The following is an 18,573-nucleotide window of genomic DNA, read 5'->3' as shown; positions in this document are numbered from 1 at the left end:
GGCAAGGGGCACAGAAAAGCATGGTTTGTTTGTGGATTAGGTGAGTGTCTCATGTTATTCTGGGCATATAGAAGGGTAGGTAATTTTTCAGTTTTCCTTGTGCCTGCACCAAAAATCACCGAGGCTGCTCAATGGCCAAATTTCACACCCGGGAATATAGAATAGTTTGGAGAGATATGGGATACTTCAATTGTGAAGAATCTGGTAACTGTCAAGGACAGTGATCATTGTATTGTAAGTTCCCCAGGGCATATTCTTTGTCTTCCCTGGTTATTGTAAAGCACTACATACACGGATGATGCTGTACAAGTGATAGTTATCGTATCACAACCTGAACTCCTTTTCCATCCCATTTTAGCAGTGGATAGACTAGATTCATTGTTTCTGATTTCTGTGATTGTGTACTAAAGGAAGCATATTTATCTGATAAAGCAAATCTGCATTTACCTTTCTATGGGAATGTTAACACCACTCTTGCTAGTTTAATCTCATTTTCTGCAGTCACAGCTGTTATATTTTAGGGTCCCATTTTTTACTATTTGGGTGATAATCTAACACCTAGTTCTGTAAATTCTTCTTTTAGAAGTCTCACATTTCTTCATTCATTTTCTTGTGCAATTTGTCTTCTCCCCTATGGCTAGTTTAACCTTTTCCTTTAAGAGAACCTGCTATTGCAAAATAAGTCTAGCTGTTGTAACTTGTACTACTTGTGTCAGCCTTGCAATAAAACCCACACTCATGTTTACCTCACTGGGTTGGGCTTTTGAAAACGGCATCATTTCATACTCCCTGATTAGGAAAGCACTTACAACAAGTGTAGCTTTGGAAAGGCTCAGATACATTGTTCATGGCTCAAATCACTCTGCTAAAGGACTCTTGAGATTAAATTTTAATCAACTTTAAGTAAACTCAAGAGCAACTGAAAGTCAAGAAAATCTGCTGGTCAAGTGAGCTACGCGGGACTTCAGGCAAGAACAGTCATGGGGATACTTTATTCAGAGGTATGTGGTCATTTCTTATGAGGTATGTGAAACTGTAGAAGATCTATATAGAAGAGATTTAGATTTCCTTGACAGGCTTACATTAGGAATTGAAAACCCCATCTTGTCTAAAGTATAATATTTTAGAAGTGTATAAGGGTACTTTTTGTACAAATACCTACATTACATGGGTTGTTTCATTTTCAGAGAAGAAGGTGTTAGCTAAGTTAAGAGTATGCTACAGCTCTGCATTCAGAGCGAAGCAGTTTGGGGTTCTGTTTGACATGTTAGGCAATGCCACTGAGTGGCCACTTTACCAACTGTGTTAAAACCAAGCCAAACTATTGCCTTAAGGGCCAAATCCAGTGGCCATTTCTCTTTACTGAATGGAAGAGAGTTCTCTCCTCATTCCCACCCACATCTTAGCGTCAGTAATGGGGAGACAGCGGTGGGGAGGAAGGGGGTGCCTTGATTTTAGCAAGAGTGCTGTATAAAATGTATGGCCAAATGCTTTCCATAATTACAGACAAGGAGCTGAATCTCTCCTTTGCTCCCTAGACTCTGATTACAACGGATAGGTTTCTCCTGCTGGATATAGCATAGAACGTACATGCCTCTCAAAAACTAAATTAACATATGGAAAAGCAATAAAGTTTTCATTTAAAAAAGTAAAGTGCTATTTCAAATGAAAGGGAATGAGGCACTTTAATTTATATATAGTTCAGTTGCACGTGTTCATAAGCCAACTAACTGGTTGGACTTCATTCCACTTCAAAGCTGTAGACAGATATTTACAACAACTTCCTTTTAAAGTCTTTACTACTCTGACAGAACTTTCTCAGGCTTTTTACATCAAAAACTGAAAGTTTAAGAGGTTTAATTAGAGCAGAGTCAGTGTAATTACTGTCAACATTTCTTTCATACTTTTTAGTAAACAACTAAATTCATTAGTTATTTTTCCAGTAGAATGTATTTTTAGGCAGTAATTTTCTTTGGAAAGTAGGGCTCCTACATGACTAATATAAATGAACAGTGATGTAAATGAGTGACAAGTTATAGTTTCTGGACAGTTGGGATGCTGACCGATTTTTCAGAAATGGTGTAAATAATTGTTTTATTTTCCAATTGTTCTCTTCAACATTGATTCACACCTAATTTGTAGAATAGGTGTGTCAACTTGAGTTAGATTTCAAGGCATAAATTAATGCAATGGAGTTTCTGAAACAGAGTATCTATGCTTTGTGGGAAGGGACTCCATTTTATAAGAGCAAATGGAAATGTAAGACTATTTCATAAAAACCCCCATGCAATTTTGAGAGACTGTAGTTATCTGTACTCTGGGTCACAGTTACAAGACTAGCTGCATTGTTGTCCCCTCTGTGAGTACAGGCCTCATTGCCTTTTCCTCAGGTGTCAGGCCTTGTCATAAAGATAAAGGGAAGGGTAACCAGCTTTCTGTATACAGAACTATAAAAATCCCGCCTGGCCAGAGGCAAAACCCTTTCACCTGTAAAAGGTTACAAAGCTAAGATAACCTCGCTGGCACCTGATCAAAATGACCAGTGAGGAGACAAGATACTTTCAAAGCGGGGGGAAACAAAGGGTCTGTCTGTCTGTCTGTGTGATGCTTTTGCCAGGAACAGAGCAGGAATGCAGCTCAGAACTCCTGTAAAAAGTTAGTAAGTAATCTAGCTAGAAATGTGTTAGATTTCTTTTGTTTAATGGCTGGTAAAATAGCTATGCTGAATGGAATGTCTATTCCTGTTTTTGTGTCTTTTTGTAACTTAAGGTTTTGCCTAGAGGAATTCTCTGTGTTTTGAATCTGATTACCCTGTAAGGTATTTACCATCCTGATTTCACAGAGGTGATTCTTTTACTTTTTCTTTAATTAAAATTCTTCTTTTAAGAACCTGATTGCTTTTTCAGTGTTCCTAAGATCCAAGGGTTTGGGTCTGTGTTCACCTATGCAAATTGGTGAGGATTTTTATCAAGCCTTCCCCAGGAAAGGGGGTGTAGGGCTTGGGGGGAAGACTTCTCCAAGTGGGCTCTTTCCCCGTTCTTTGTTCACCACGCTTGGTGGTGGCAGCATAGGGTTCAAGGACAAGGCAAAGTTTGTACCTTGAGGAAGTTTTTAACCTAAGCTAGTAAGAATAAGCTTAGGGGGTCTTTCATGCAGGTCCCAACATCTGTACCCTAGAGTTCAGATTGGGGAAGGAACCTTGACAGGCCTCATGCCCTTTCCAGCCCAGGGGAAGTTCTCTCTGTTAGATGACACTCTGGGATACAGTACCCTGTGCATCAACTGTGCTTACCCAGCAAGCACAACTGAGCTCAGCACCTGTGACTTTTCCCGTCAGGAGTCTGTGACTAGTGGTATATACAGTCATCAGATCAACCTTCTTAAATCAGTGTACTTATTGATCACAGTAGGAACAAAGAATGGGGCGGGGGGAATTTAAAACAAACATGTCTACAGGCACATTCTTACGTGTGATGGTAACCTGTGCAGGACTAACTTTCTTCAGACACCCCTGGAAGGTACGTGCACACATATGGGTTGCCAGAACACCTGCCCAACAACTACCTCCTCCTTTCAGAGACAGTCCATTTTTAAACTGATAGGAGATCTAAAGGACTATTGTTTCAGGCCTGTTTCTTGTAATGGTATTGTCTCAGAACAACCCCCAAGTGTTTGCCAAGGGCTAGCTTATCTGCAGCCATTTTTTTTTTTTGCTTCCTGCTTGTTTTTACCAGACAGCACCCTATTAGACTAAGCAGATACATTCATGCAGTAAACATCCCAATAACCAGATAAAAATCCAGTATTCATACGTTAGAGATCAGCTCCATGACTACCACATTCTGATCTAACCAAATGCTTTAAGACTGATGAACAAAATCTGCCTTACTGTCATCAGTATTTTGGTTAGAGAAGTTCAATTTGTTGAGAGCTTGATGCAATACCCAGTAAGTCCATGGAGGGACTCCCACTGACTTCAATGGCCTTTGGATCAAGCTCTTGAGGATCCATGCTCCCCTTTTTAGATTATTCCTGTTACTGGGGCAGGATCTGTGCTGACCATTGTCTGCCTCTGCACTACCCTTACAGGTTTCCACAACAAATGGAAGGAAGTTTTACAACTCACTGCAGACCCCATAGAATCAAGGGCAGGCAGCGTTCTACAAAGTGGCCTGTTCCCTACAACCACACACAGGGACCCCTCCCAAACATGCATCTGGATCAAATACCATGTCCTTGTGTAAGGACTTCTGCTATTTTAGAGAAAAGCACTTTCTCCTTTCTTGCCTCTGTTAGATGCAAGGGTCAGTCAACATCAGTTCTGTGGTGTCCCCCTTTAAGTTCTGGGACTTTTTAGAGTGGATGAAGACCTAGAGAAGGCAGAAGTAGATGTTGGGAGAGTGGACTATGGTCCCAGAGGCTAGTTAAGGCTTGGAGAAAATCCAGGCTACTGCTTCTTTGAGAGCCTGGGACTAGGAGCCTAGTAGAGTGTGGGTGGGCAGGGTACCCCTCGCTCCCAACCAATTGGGCAAGCTCTGGGAAGACTACTATATATTCTGTCTCTTCCCTTAGAAGATGATCTGCCTGCTGAACCCTCCTAAGCTGAGGGTGACAGCATTGATTGGGGGAAAAAGGACCAGCTGGAGGGGAAACTGGCCTAAGTTACAGCTTCAGCTCCAAGGAAGAGAGCTCGGGGACACCTATCTTAAGGAGAGGGACAGAGGGATTGTCTGAAGTACAACCCAGCTCCTTCTCTGGGTCGCAGCTTGTAAATGCCTCTGCTTCATTATCCAGGGTCTTCTTCAGAACCTGCTTTGATCTGAGCTCCTGTTGTGTAACAGTGGAGTCTAGTATGTCTTGTGGATGTTTTCAGTACCTCCAACTCTCCCCCCAGCTCCTGGGTTTCTGGTTTGTTCCCGGCCGCTCAGACTCCAAGGGCTATATTCACAAAAGAATTTAGGAAACTAACTGCCACTTTAGGCCTAAATCCCATAATCAGATCCGATTGGGATTCACAAAACCCCTGCTCAGATGATCCTGAACTCTGCAGGCCTCTAAACTCAGTAAGCAAATGTTCGCAGTGAAAATTCCCTAGGTGCTTATATTTCTGCCTCTGATCATGTGCCCTACATCAGGCACCTGGATACTTAAGCCCAGAATGATGCACAAGCTGGGAGGAAAGACAGGCATTCCTTTGCCGAAATTGCCCATAGGATCCAGTACAGTCTGAATGCTCAGATCTGGCCTACTGGATCAGGCCCCTATAGGCAAGTTTACACAGTATAGCTGGGGGAAGTATCACCATCCTAATCACTGGGCTAAAAATTATGAGGGAGGTGCCCCCTTTCTTGCTTTGTGTTAAAATGGTGTAGGTGCTTAACATTAAGACAGGGTTTGCAGCTGAGATTCCCCAGTGCGGGGAGGCACAGGCTTAGCATACCCCTTGGCTTGGCATCTCCCATTGGCTAGCTTAGGCAAGCTATATAGTGTGCTGGCTTTTGTGAATCCCATTATGAGGTGTGGGTCTCTCCCCATTCACTGTATAGGGAGCTTAACCTAGGCTTTGTGAATCCCAGTGATATTTCCAGGACCCTAAAAGTTAGGCATGGCAACACTGAGTGCCACCACATTTAAGTTTTTGTGAATCTAGCTCCAAGTCTCTCTGAAGTTCAGTGACCTGAGATTCCATCTTACTGATTACCTTCTGGGTCGCGTTCTTCTGGGGTGCTTCCTTTTCCACCTTCACCAAAGTGGCTTGTAGTTCCTCTTTCGATCAGCCAGTTGTCTTTTGAATTCTGTGATTTGAACCTACAACTCGGTACTCTGGTCATGCAGATCAGTGGAGTTTTTCTAAAGCTTCCTGGAAATTATCCCCACCACTAGTCACTGCTCTTCTTTGCAAGACAGACAGGCATTCCCCCAGAGCGGTGATTGTGGCCTTGTGCCTGTATAAGGTCATCTTAATTTAGTCCTGCCAAGAGTCATCATACCAACAACCCAGGAGACTGAAGTCATTTCTCGAGAGCAGCAGTAATACAAGGTTTATCACACTGTTCAACTACTGTGCCTCAACCCTAAAGCAGAGTACTCTTCTAGGTGTAAGAGGATGAAACTGTCTGCTAAGTCCCTAGCTTTTCCTTTAAGGCTCTAATATCTGCCGTTAGCTGTTATTAGTCTTGAATAGTTTGCAGTTTCCCCTGCTCCTTGATTTTTTTCCCCTCCTTCTCCTGTCAATGGAGGACAAGATACAACCTTAAGATCTGTCACTTGCAATTTCTGAGATGGCTCCCTGGCCATCACCTCTCTTGGAGACATGCATCTCTCTCCCATTTGACTGGGATATCTCCAGGCTGAACAGTTCCCTGCCTTCATGGTGTTGTTCTCAGCAAGAGACTCTGCCTAAGAAGGCTGGTGAACTTTCTCTTCAAAGCATTAAGTGTAACTGCTCATAACCACATACACTTCCTGTGCAAGCGTATTTTATTCTTAAGGTAAAAGCACAACAGAGAAAAACAACAAAATTATACTCATACAAATAAGCTTACCAGAGATTACCTCAATCCTAACATGGGCTGTGACAGGAGCTGTCCTTCAAAACCTCACACAAGTGGTTTCTTTATGGTTCCAAGTTCATCACAGCTTCCGTTCAGAACAAGAACAGTGTCTTTTGGGGCCTCAGTAGGGTCAGTCCCTCCGTAGGGTCAGTCCCTCCAACTCCTCCCTAACAATTGGGACCCTCCTTGAACCAGAGGTCCTGTCCATTTGCTGGATCAGGAAGAAAGCCCCAAGGCTTTTTAAAACCAGGCTAATGATGCACAAATCCTTTGTCCATTGGTCCCTGGAGAATCCAGTTCGAACTAGTACGTAGAATCCTCTCCGGGGGTGGCTTCAAAGGGCTGATAATCAGAGTTCGCATACCTGACATTACATACAATCTCACAATAACATAAACAATTGCCTTTTTAATACAGTGGACCCCAAAACCATTGAATTTACTTCAGTAATGCTAATCTTATTGCCATAAGATTTGTTCAGGATATTGTCATATCGGTCACAGTACAGACCTCCCTACTCAAGGGAAATTACTTCCTCGTGGTATACCTTATCTAGGGCACTCTCCACCCTTTTTCTATAAACAGCCACAGCTGAAATTTACAAGGTCCGAGACAAAGTAGAAGTGGACCTTAAATAAGCCTGAGGTGTTTTATGTAGCAACATGGTATCAGGCAAGAGTACCAGGAACATGTCCTGACCCTCAGAGCCTGCACTCTAACCCAACCAGCCCCCTTTTTTTGGTTTAAGTCCCAGTCATACATTTGTCACTTTTATCTCATTTGTCCTCTTCTAAATGAGGGACTTCAATCACCCAGTTTTAAACTAGTCAAATGGCACAACAGGACAGTGTCTGCAAAAAACACTCTCTATAAGTCACGATTTTTTTAGGACAGCTAGCTCTTGAGCATTCAAGAGGAAAATGTAGTCCTGAGCAAGTCTTAAACAACACACAGGAGCTAATTCAAGAAGTGACAGTAGTTAAGCCACTAAATAATAGTGGCCATGACACAATTAGGTTCAGCGTCTAAGAGGAGGTAGGGTACCAAAAAGGGCCAACTTTAGAAAGGAAGATTTCACTAAAAGGAGAATGTTAGTCAAAGAAGCAATAAAGTTAAATGTAAAGGAAATAAAATCCCTAGAGGTGGCATGGATGCTGCTTACGAAAACAATAGAGCCTTAGAAGGCAGGTTAAACTGCTGAAAAAAAAGGAACAGGGCAAGCAAGGAATAAAACATTATGGCTAAATGCCAAGTTTTGAAAGACTATTTGAGACCAACTGAAATCCCATGAAGTGAGCTGTAGCTCACGAAAGCTCATGCTCAAATAAATTGGTTGGTCTCTAAGGTGCCACAAGTACTCCTTTTCTTTTTGAAATCTTTCTAAATCTGACCCTAGTGAAGGCAATAAACAGTAGCATAAACTAGAGTAGGCAATATTAGTAGGGAAATTAGAAGGGCCTAAAAGGATTTTGAAGAGCAGACAGAAAAAGGGGTAAAAAGATTCTTTAAGTAGATCAGGCGGAAGAAGGTTGTGACAGAACTTCTATGTCCACTGGATCAATTGAATAAAGGGAGCAGTTAAGGAAGACAAGGACATTGCTGAGAAACTAAATGACTTTTCTACGTAAGTCTTCACGGTTAAGGATGTTGGGAAAATTCCTACCTCGGACCCGCTCTTTTCTGGACTACACAGATTAGGTACTCTCAGGGAAAGTCTTCACAGAGCAGCAATGCATGCTGCAGGGTTATGATTTCTGAAGCACACTAATGTGTTGCACACTAATTGTTCCATTAGACCTGCTGGAGCACACTGAAAGTTCCCTAGTGCACTTTGTACCATTTCAATACCAGCATTCAGATTGATTCATTGTATTGGGATTGCTAAAAGAAAAGTCCAATATATCCTGACAAGAAATTGTGTTACTTGTATTTAAGCTTCTTGACCCATATTTGCAGAAGTGAAGTGATCCTTTCTTGTTTTCTTTTTTAAAAAGTTTCTATTTTAACCTGAAGTGTGGCTCTATTCTGAAGAGTTACTGTGTAAAAACTGTGCCTTCTTACTCAAGAGTTCTGATCAATGGGATTACTCACTGTATGTGAAAGTAAGCACCTGTTTAGGTGGGTTAGTGGATTGGGGTGCAGCATTTTTCAAGATTGAACTATTAGGGTATATCTACACTACAAAATTAGGTCAATTTTATAGAAGTCGATTTTTAGGCAGCGATTTTATACAGTCGATTGTGTGTGTCCCCACTAAGCGCATTAAGTCGGCGGAGCGCTTCCACAGTACCGTGGCTAGCGTCAACTTTCAGAGTGGTGCACTGTGGGTAGCTATCCCACAGTTCCCGCAGTCTCCGCTGCCCACTGGAATTCTGGGTTGAGCTCCCATTGCCTGATGGGGCAAAAACATTATCGCAGCTGGTTCTGGGTAAATGATGTCAGTCACCCCTCCCTCCCTCCCTCTATGAAAGCAATTGCAGACAAATCATTTCACCCCCTTTTTCCTGGATTGCCCACACAGACACCATAGCACTGCAAGCATCAGATCACCACGGGGCGGTGTTTGATAAGGGGCAGAGGGTCCCGGGGGGCAGTCAGGGGATGGGGAACAAGGGGGGTTGGATAGGCATGGGAGTCCCACGGGACCTGTCAGAGGGCAGGGGTGTGGATAGGGGTTGGGGCAGTTAGGGGGTAGAGGGGGTTGGATAGGGGTTGGGTGTCAGGGGACAAGGAGCCGGGGGGGGGGGGTTGGATGGGTTGGGGGTTCAGAGGGGGACAGTCAGGGGGCAGGGAGTGGGAGGGACAGATAGGGGGCAGGGCCAGGCTGTCTGGGGAGGCAGAGCCTTCCCTACCCAGGTGTAGTATATTAAATTGTTCCCTGTAAGAATGTGCTACTTACCGTGTACTTACAGCTGCCAGTCCTGGCGCTTCATAAGTAGCACATTCCTATGGGGAGCAATTTAACACATTACACCCCTAGCGGCTCTCGCAGCTGCACTGCCTGGCAGGAGCTTGCAGCCCCGCCGCCCAGAGCGCTGGCAGCAGGGCGAGCTGAGGCTGCAGGGGAGAGGCCAGGGGTTAGTCTCCCTGGCCAGGAGCTCAAGGGCCAGACAGGACGGTCCCATGGGCCAGATGTGGCCCGCAGGCCACAGTTTGCCCACCTTGGAGTTATACCTTAATCTTTCTTTCTTTTCATGGGGCCTGAGCCTGTGAAGTGCCGAGCGCTTCCCAGAAGGTGGGAATTGAGGGACCTCACATCTGCTTGAAAGGGAGCTAACAGGACTCTCACTTCACCTAGTGGGAAGTACTTGGCTCCTCTGAGGCTCAGGCCTATAATGCCTGGGTCACTAACATTTCCTCCCCTCCTTTCCTCAGCCCATTTGCCAGGCAGCTTATGATAATGACTTCAATCAAATTCAACTGCTGCTGGAAGAGGACAGCAATTATTTGAACATTCAAGACAGCTTTGGGGGAGACACCCCCCTAATCTGTGCGTGCAGACAGGGACACAACGGAATAGTCAGTTTCCTTTTGAAATGGAACGCAGATGTGAACATCAGAAACAAGGTGAATGGCAATAGCCAAGTGTCCCAGGATTTCCCCTCTTTTCATTAATGACATCTGATTACATTTTGCAATTAGGGAGTGGAAGAAAATGATTGTAGTATTGCCAACCCCAAAAGTTTAAAAAAAAAACAACAAAAAAAAACCAAAAAAAACCCCAAGTCAGACCTAAAAAAGAGCCATGAGATTGACCCCAAAATTGTGATTTTTAATTAGTTCTTTTTAAGCGGTCTCCAGAGTTTTGAACTCACTCACCCCCTAGAGCATATGGGACAGCAAATGAGAAACTGGATTTTTTGGTCATTGTAGCCTCATAGCAATTAATGTTGTGACTCAGCCTGCCCATCAACTCCAGCCACACCACAGTTCTTCACCCGCCTTGCTCCCCACTCAACATCTGTAGCTTTGGAGGCTCTTCACACCCTCCCAGGCCTGGCAGGAGGGCAAATCCGGGGACTTTTGTGTGTATGTCTGTCTGTGTCTCTCTCCCCCCGCAGGTCAGGAGGGATGGCAATTCCAAGGGAGCTCTCTTCTCTCCCTTCCCAGGCCTGCTGTTGCAGCATTACAGAGGAGGAGCAGACCAATACATTTTTCACAGGCGAGGAAGAGGGAGCAGAACTGCCAGGCTCTTACTGCTCTCCCCCACCCCATCCAGAAGCTTCTTTGCCTTCTGAGGGCATGGGGAGCTCTCCCTGCCTCTGCAGCAGCTCTGTTTGGCTGCTTATTCCAAACCCCTCCTACCTCCTCCTCCACAGTCTCACTCCACAGCTACCCCATTACCCCCTGTGACTAGGGGAGAGTCAATGGGATCTCTAATGACACAAATTAACAATTAATGACACACTTAAAAATGGGGGCTATTCTTGCTATTCTTCCCCCACAGGCTACAGTAACAGCCACATGGGAACTGCAGTGCACTCTTCCCCCATGCTCCCCCTAACCTGGCCCAGGACTGGAGACATCAATTTCAGACCCCAGTCCCATGCACACTGTGCCCCTGTGAAGCTCAGGGACTGTGGCTTTGTGCAACTGAAATGTATTTCACTCAGTTGAGCAAGATACCCGTGTCCTGTTTCAACATTAATGAAAAAGAAATGCTCCAGATATAACGAGTCAGAAAGCTGTGACATACACAAGGGGAATAATTGTGCATCTAATGCTAATCAGATGTTTCTTCCCTGTTTAGAAAGATCGCACATGTTTGCATTATGCTGTGAGAAAACGGTTTAGTTTCCTTGACTACCTGCTTATTATCATCCTAATGCCTGTTCTGCTTATTGGCTATCTTATCATGGTGAGTACAAACTAAACTAGGAAGACTTACCTTACATTTTTCCATCCTGAGACCCACTGTAGGTACACTGGCTTCCTAGCAGTGGCATACCATCTGTGTACGCAAGGCATATAACACGTGTCCCAGAAGTCACAAAAACCCTGACCCAAGTGGCAGCCTGCAGGCCAATTCCATTCAGCTCCCCACCATACACTGTGGAACAAAAAAGTATCCTCTGCACAGCATGACCTCACATGCCGCATACACGCAAGGCCAAGCCACAGGAAGGAAGCCATTTCAGACCACCTCAGGCATGCAAGTGTCGAATTACTTGCCTTACTAAAAGCATCACAGCATTCTACTGCTACTGTTTCACTGTCTCCTTCTTAGACTCTCCAATAACTCTGATGTGGGCTTTCACATATCAAGTAATATTCCTTCTTGGAATATGGGTTTATTAATCAAGTTCACAAGGAAACACAGGACCTCCCACTCTGCCTTCCTATATGGTATATCTTATATCTTTGGTACAGGGTCCTTAGTTCTGCTCCTGCTGAGGACATCCTATAGGCAGACTGACTCCCCAGCCTCCCTACATGGCTTCTACAGCTTATAGGCTTACCTCAGGCCCTCTGTTGGGAGTAAGAGGGGAGAAGGCATCTCTCTCTCTTTACTTCTCCTCTGGTCTCTATTAAGTAGCAACTCCAAGGACTATTTTCCTAGAGTCTCCCAGACCACTCCACTCTTGATTGACTTCTCTGACCTCTTGTAAGCCTCTCATGACCCCGTCCCAGTTGGATCTAATAATTGAACAGGCCCATCTGATCCCTAGTCAGTCAGGGTCAACTGAGAGGGTAGTTGATCATGACAGGCAAGGCTGGGCTTGACTCCCCTTAAAGGGCCAGCCAGCCGGTGATACCTACCTATCACAAGCAGGACCCTGTACTGTAGCTCATCCAGAGTTATGAATATACACAAAATAATCCTGCATTGCATTCAAATTAAGGACTGAGTAAGAACTGTAAAAGTGTATAAGGACCTCAGGATTTGGCTCTGAATATAACTGACATACTGCTGAGATAGTAGTGTCACGTGTAAGTGTACTGCACAAATAGGGCATTTCCATTGTTTTGAGTAGAATACCCATAGCTAGCCCAAATCTGCTTAGTAACATGTATTAGCTGAATTAACGTTCCAACTGGGTTGGACTTCTTTCTATGTGTTTAACAGGTATCAAAAACTAAACAGAATGAAAACCTAATCAAGATGTTACTTCGAGCTGGCACAGATGTTAATGCTACAGACTATGTAAGTGGGTTTGTACAGCCACAGAGGTCACTCACTGGTGTGGTGTATACAACATTCATTTAGTTAATTTAGAAAAAGTACCTTTCAGAAGCTACTAGAAATAGTGTGATGCTTCAGGGGAAGAGCAACCTGTAAAAGGTTGTTTTGATATGTTAAGCTTGTCTGTCACTGTGGCTCACTGTTGTCCCTTGAATTTTAGGGTGAAATTTTCTAAAGTACACAATTTTCTCCCCCTTTGCAGCTCAGATTGGCTTTTATTCAACTCAATTATTGTTCTTGCCTCTAGAGTCTTAATCACTATTGCTCCAGACACAGCATCTAAAACAGATGTGAAATGTTAGACACACTCCCCTTACCCTGGTGTGTGACATTTGACTGTCAGCCTCTTTATTGCTGTGGTAGAGTCTTAGTCAAATGCTGGGGAATGATGAAGTGTTACATTGCCACAACACCCTTAAAGGAGTGCAAATGGCAAAGGAAACAAACCTGAGTTCAGTCACCCATCATCCTTCAGTGGAGTGAACATGCTTTAATTCAGCAGAGGTGATGGAAGGATTCTGTGTGTGTAGAATTGGGACTATCAAGTTTGCCAGTAGGTGTGGACTGCACCAGAAAGGAGCTGACTCCCTAGGTTGGGGGTGGTTAGACTTTGTGACTATTCTGAGTGATGTCGTGGTATGAGCGACTGTATGAACAGCTGGCCTAGAACCCTTTATCCATCCAAAGTCAGGGTAGGTTCAGGTTCTAGTCCTACACATGAACTGTCAACCTGGCTTCACAAACATCCATGGACCTGGTCTGGTGCAGTTTATGGGTCAAGGGCACTCCAATTTTGCCATTTTTTTGTTCTGGAGGAGGGGGATAATTTGATCCCTACAACCTCTTAGTCTTCAGAGGGCACTGGGTGGCTCCTTCTCCCTCCTGGTCTCATCTAGAGACTACCTGGTATACACCTACATCCATCAGGGTCTCTGGGTGCAGTAAATAATCTCTTTCTCTTTCCTCCACATAGAGCAGGAGAGGGGGGAAAAGCTCCATCTCTTTCTTCAGCCAGTTTCTGTAACACTAAGGCATGAGCAGATAGTGTCCCATAAGCCTTAGTTATTGATAATGTCTAGGAAAGGTCTTGACATTCAATTGTGGCCATAGGCTACTTGCTAGGGAATCCCAGGTGCTTCTCTAACTATTATATGAAAGCTGATGTGGTATGGCAGGAGCAGGCATGCTTCTCTATTCCTCTCTCTTCTCTATTCTTCTTCTCTCACAAGAATGGAATAATTTCTCTTGTGTAATGAGCTAAGGAAGCAGATGCTATAGTCACTGAGGCCAGCCTTTAGAGGGAAACATGGTCATAAGCTAATGCATTGCAACTGCATCATTATAGAATCACAGGACTGGAAGGGACCTCAAGAGATCATCTAGTCCAGTCCCCTGCACTTATGGCAGGATTAAGTATTACCTAGACTATCCCTGACAGGTGTTTGTCTAACCTGCTCTTAAAAATCTCCAATGATGGAGATTCCACAACCTCCCCGGGCAAATTATTTCAGGGCTTAACCACCCTGACAGTTAGGAAATTTTTCCTAATGTCCAACCTAAACCTCTCTTGCTGCAATGTAAGCCCATTGCTTCTTGTCCTATCCTCAAAGGTAAAGAACAACAATTTTTCTCCCTCCTCCTTGTAACAACCTTTTATGTGCAGTACTTGAAAACTGTTATGTCCCCCTCATTCTTCTCTTTGCCATACTAAACAAACCGAATTTTTTCAATCTTCCCTCATAGCTCATGTTTTCTAGACCTTTAATCATTTTTGTTGCTCTTCTCTGAACTTTCTCCAATTTGTCCACATCTTTCCTGAAATGTGGTGCCCGGAACTCGACACAATACTCCAGTTGAGGCCTAATCAGCACAGAGTAGAGCAGAAGAAATTACTTCTCATGTCTTGCTTACAACACTCCTGCTAATACATCCCAGAATTATGTTCACTTTTTTGCAACAGTGTAACACTGTTGACTCATATTTAGCTTGTGGTCCACTATGACCCCCAGATCCCTTTCTGCAGTACTCCTTCCTAGGCAGTCATTTCCCATTTTGTGTGTGTGTGCAACTGATTGTTCCTTCCTAAGTGGAGTACTTTGTATTTGTCCTTATTGAATTTCATCCTATTTACTTCAGACCATTTCTTCAGTTTGCCTAGATCATTTTGAATTATAATCCTATCCTCGAAAGCACTTGCAATCCCTATCAGCTTAGTATCGCCCGCAAACTTTATAAATGTACTCTCTATGCCATTATCTAAATCATTGATGAAGATATTGAACAGAACCGGTCCCAGAATGGTCTTCCAGCATGTTGTACAACTCAGTTTTTTAAAATCTGTGAAGCTTACTTTGGATGCTAGTAAACATGTCTAGATAATACATTCACCTGGAAAAAACCAACATACCTGTCCAATTTTTTTGAATTTTCATATTTGATAGACATACCTGGTCTGTTAAGTGTATGACCACTCAATTTAGTAAAAATCACAGAAATGGCATATCAGGGGTAAAGATTCTCACTCTGTAACATGGTAATGCCCTGTTAAATAGAGAGATCCAATGACTACTGTGTAATGTTTCTCTAATTGTTGTAATGATTATTGTATTGTGTCTTGATATTTACAGGGCTAGGATTTGTAAAACTGTTAAAATTTCCTAAATACAGAAATAGTTTAAAAAAAAAACCCCACCAACCACAACTTCCTAAATTCACAGGACTGGACACAAACATGAAGTGATTCTCCTCTACCTCGGCTACTGCCTAGCTATGTTTACTAGCATGCAGCGTAAGCTTTGCTGTAGCAAAGCTGTACACAGTTAGGCATTGCTCTGCATTAGGGGGTTGTGGGGAGGATGAGGAGTTGTACTACGCTGGGGGTAGGGGAGGGAGGGTTGTGCAGCCTGGTTTGTAGGTAGATGTGCTTTAGGATAGCAATGCAGCCTGAACCAGATCCCTCAATCTCTATATTCTCAAGCTTTGCGGAGACTGATGTCTGGGCCCTGTATCTAGATTGTTGTTTTGTGGCTTAGACCCATCTCTGGTAACAGTAAAACAATCAGTCTTGTCACTCCATCACATTTTAAGTGCCTTCTGCCCTGTATCACATATGGCTACATATCATCCTTTTTCAAGAAACACACAAAACAACTTCCAACATCCAAGTACCATTGGCAGGTGGGCTGATGAAACAAAAGATAAATGTCTGTCTAAAATTTCTGCTTCAAGCGTGGTAAAAGTAAACTCTACCTGGATTCTGTTTACTTTCAGTCTGGTAACACAGCCCTTCACTATGCCTGTGAAATGAAAAATCAGTCCGTTGTCCCTCTACTACTTGAAGCCCATGCAGACCCTTCTATAAAGAATAAGGTAAGGAGATAATAGCTGTGTCTGTGAGCATTGCGCTGCTAAGCTTCCAGAAATCAGGTGGCTGGCACAGGAGAATGCTCCCCAAGAGTGGATTCACTTCTGGTGAAGAAGAAAGAAATATTTGCCCCACTGCCTTCCTGGGGGGAGAGCAGCATTAAACTGTAAATAGCGCATGGTTGGAGCTGTGCAGGCTACTTGGGGGATGTATTGAATCAATGCATCTCCTAGGGGTCTTCGCCATGCCCATGCCCCTGTCAGTCCAGCACTACCCACTTCCAGTTATGATGGCTGGTTGCAGGCCCCCTGGTGGAATGAGATATGTGGGTGTCCTCCCCAGGGCTGATGGGAGCCTTACACTGGCAAAACCTATTGTGCAAGGGGCTGAATCGGCAACTTCCTTTCCCAAAGGAGGCTCATCCACCGCTAATCAAATGTCAAAGGAAAGAACTAATTTCCTCACTACATACCAGAGACATGAAAGAACCTTGACAACACTGCAGTTCCTTCATTTACTATTGCTTCGACCCCGACTTCTGACATCAGCCATGTTGATTAACAGAATGGATTTTGATGTGATTGAAATAAAGACCCTGACCCACTGACTGACGGGGAGCAGGATCAGACTCAGTTAATTGAGACATCTTTTAGTGCTGGGGATTCTTATTGGTCTGGATCAGGCAATACAAACCATACAGATAAACACAAACTGGCTGATCTGCCCAATGAGGCTCTCAGGTATGTCTGCACTGCAGTCCGAGGTGTGATTGCAGCCCACGTAGACATACCCAAGCTAGCTTTAATCTAGTTAGTGGGAGTACCAATAGCAACAAAGCTGCATCAGTACAGACCTGAGGCTGCTCTGGACTCTGGGTATTTAGTCAGAGAACTAATCTGTACCAAAGTCTGTGCTGATGCAGCTTCACTACTCCTGGGATTGGTGCTAAATAGATTAACACTACCTCACATGTTTCTACACATGCTGCACCCCCTCCTCTGGTTGCAATATAGACATACTCACACTCAAGTACCTGCTTCCATGACTATTATCACAACATGTTTTGTCTATTTCTTTCAGAATGGGGAGTCTCCACTGGATATAGCGAGAAGATTAAAGTTCACCAACATTGAATGTGTGTTAAAGAAGGCATCCTAGTCCTTAATGAGATGATAAGAGTGTTAAGTAGATTTTTTTTTCATGCCTATCTGGGCACTCCCTGTTGTACAGTACCAAGAATGCCCTGGAGGCATTGTTTTTTTTGTTTTTTAAAAGATTTGATGTTTGCTGAAGACATGTACTGTATTATATTTCCTGGTATGCAGTCAGTACATACGGCATATAAAATACATAGCCATGTGGTATGCCTGGAAGGAGTTGTCTTATTTTTATTCTGTTGATTTAGATAATTTTCATATTTTTTTTTCAATTTATCCCCTTACTTACACTAGCAGGGAATTTTAAAAAGTTAATTTTTATTTGAAATCTGATGACTATAGAAGACATGATTCACAACAGATTCAGAAAAAAATTGTATTTAAATTTTATAATTTTTTTTAATAGATTGCTGGATATATTTGACCACAAGACAGTTGTCACCAGTGGTCTGCAAGCCCAAGATATTACATCTGAAGCTTTTCCTTTCTAAATATTCTTGACTAATGATGGCAGGCCAGATCATGAGTCTTCAGGCATTCTGTACATGTGGAGCAAAGCTGCCACTCCAGGACACCCCCTTATGCCTGGATGTAATGATGCAGCAACTCTACTTCAGTCTCACATGCTATCCTTCAGCCCAGTCTAGTTGTAAGAGTGACCTGGCCCTCTGGCCAGACCACTTTAGAGTCCAGCCCTTTCCCAGGGCTTCAGTCTTTTATCAAAGTCTAACCAAACATAAGAAAACAATCCGACCTTCAGCCTGGCTGGGGTCAGCAGGCCATCTCTCCCTCATATGCATGCCTCAGTTACTATAGTCTTTCTCCAATGACCCCTCTGTCCAGGGGCTGGCACATTCCTCCCCTTACTCAGAGGTTCAGACAGGCTGCTGCTTATCTGGTCTTCTACCTCTAGTTCTCCTGGGCAATAGCCTGTCCTGTCTTCTCAGCTGTCGATTTCTCAGCCTTCTTTCAGGCTGTTTCCCAGAGAGGAGAAACTCCTCCTCTTTCAACTGTGCTCATCCAGCTCTAAATAGATAGCCCCAGCTCTCCCCCAATAACTAAGTTTTGCCACCTGATCTCCATTTGATCAGAATCAGCTGTTGGGGGGGAGAGGCAGGAGTAGCTGATCCATCTCACAAGGAACCTTTAAAGGTCCCTCCCCCAAACATGCAACAACATAGAACTCTCATTTTTGTCCCTTTAGTGCATTTTGAAGGGGAAAATGAACAAGTGAAATCTAATCCTTCCAAGTCAAGAAATAAAGGGACAGCCTCTCTCCTGTGCCAGCGAGAGACAATGCAGGAGGAGCAGGGT

The 18,573-nt window shown here is 43.8% G+C and overlaps 1 protein-coding gene across 1 annotated transcript; it reads left to right on the top strand.

Moving 5' to 3' along the window:
- Positions 1 to 776: 776 nt before the first annotated feature.
- On the top strand, positions 777 to 17,539 carry ANKRD22 (ankyrin repeat domain 22). Its single transcript, XM_084632846.1, has 6 exons — positions 777 to 1,001; positions 9,930 to 10,121; positions 11,305 to 11,412; positions 12,622 to 12,699; positions 16,009 to 16,107; positions 17,183 to 17,539. Exons 1-6 carry the CDS (start codon positions 981 to 983, stop codon positions 17,258 to 17,260), a joined length of 576 nt encoding a protein of 191 aa, XP_084488972.1. The 5' UTR covers positions 777 to 980; the 3' UTR covers positions 17,261 to 17,539.
- Positions 17,540 to 18,573: the final 1,034 nt, after the last annotated feature.

Source organism: Lepidochelys olivacea (assembly GCF_965140295.1).
Source record: "Lepidochelys olivacea isolate rLepOli2 genome assembly, chromosome: 7".
Lineage (NCBI taxonomy): Eukaryota > Metazoa > Chordata > Testudines > Cheloniidae > Lepidochelys > Lepidochelys olivacea.
The sequence above is the reverse complement of the archived record's forward strand: the minus strand, read 5'-3'. Positions and strand labels throughout refer to the sequence as shown.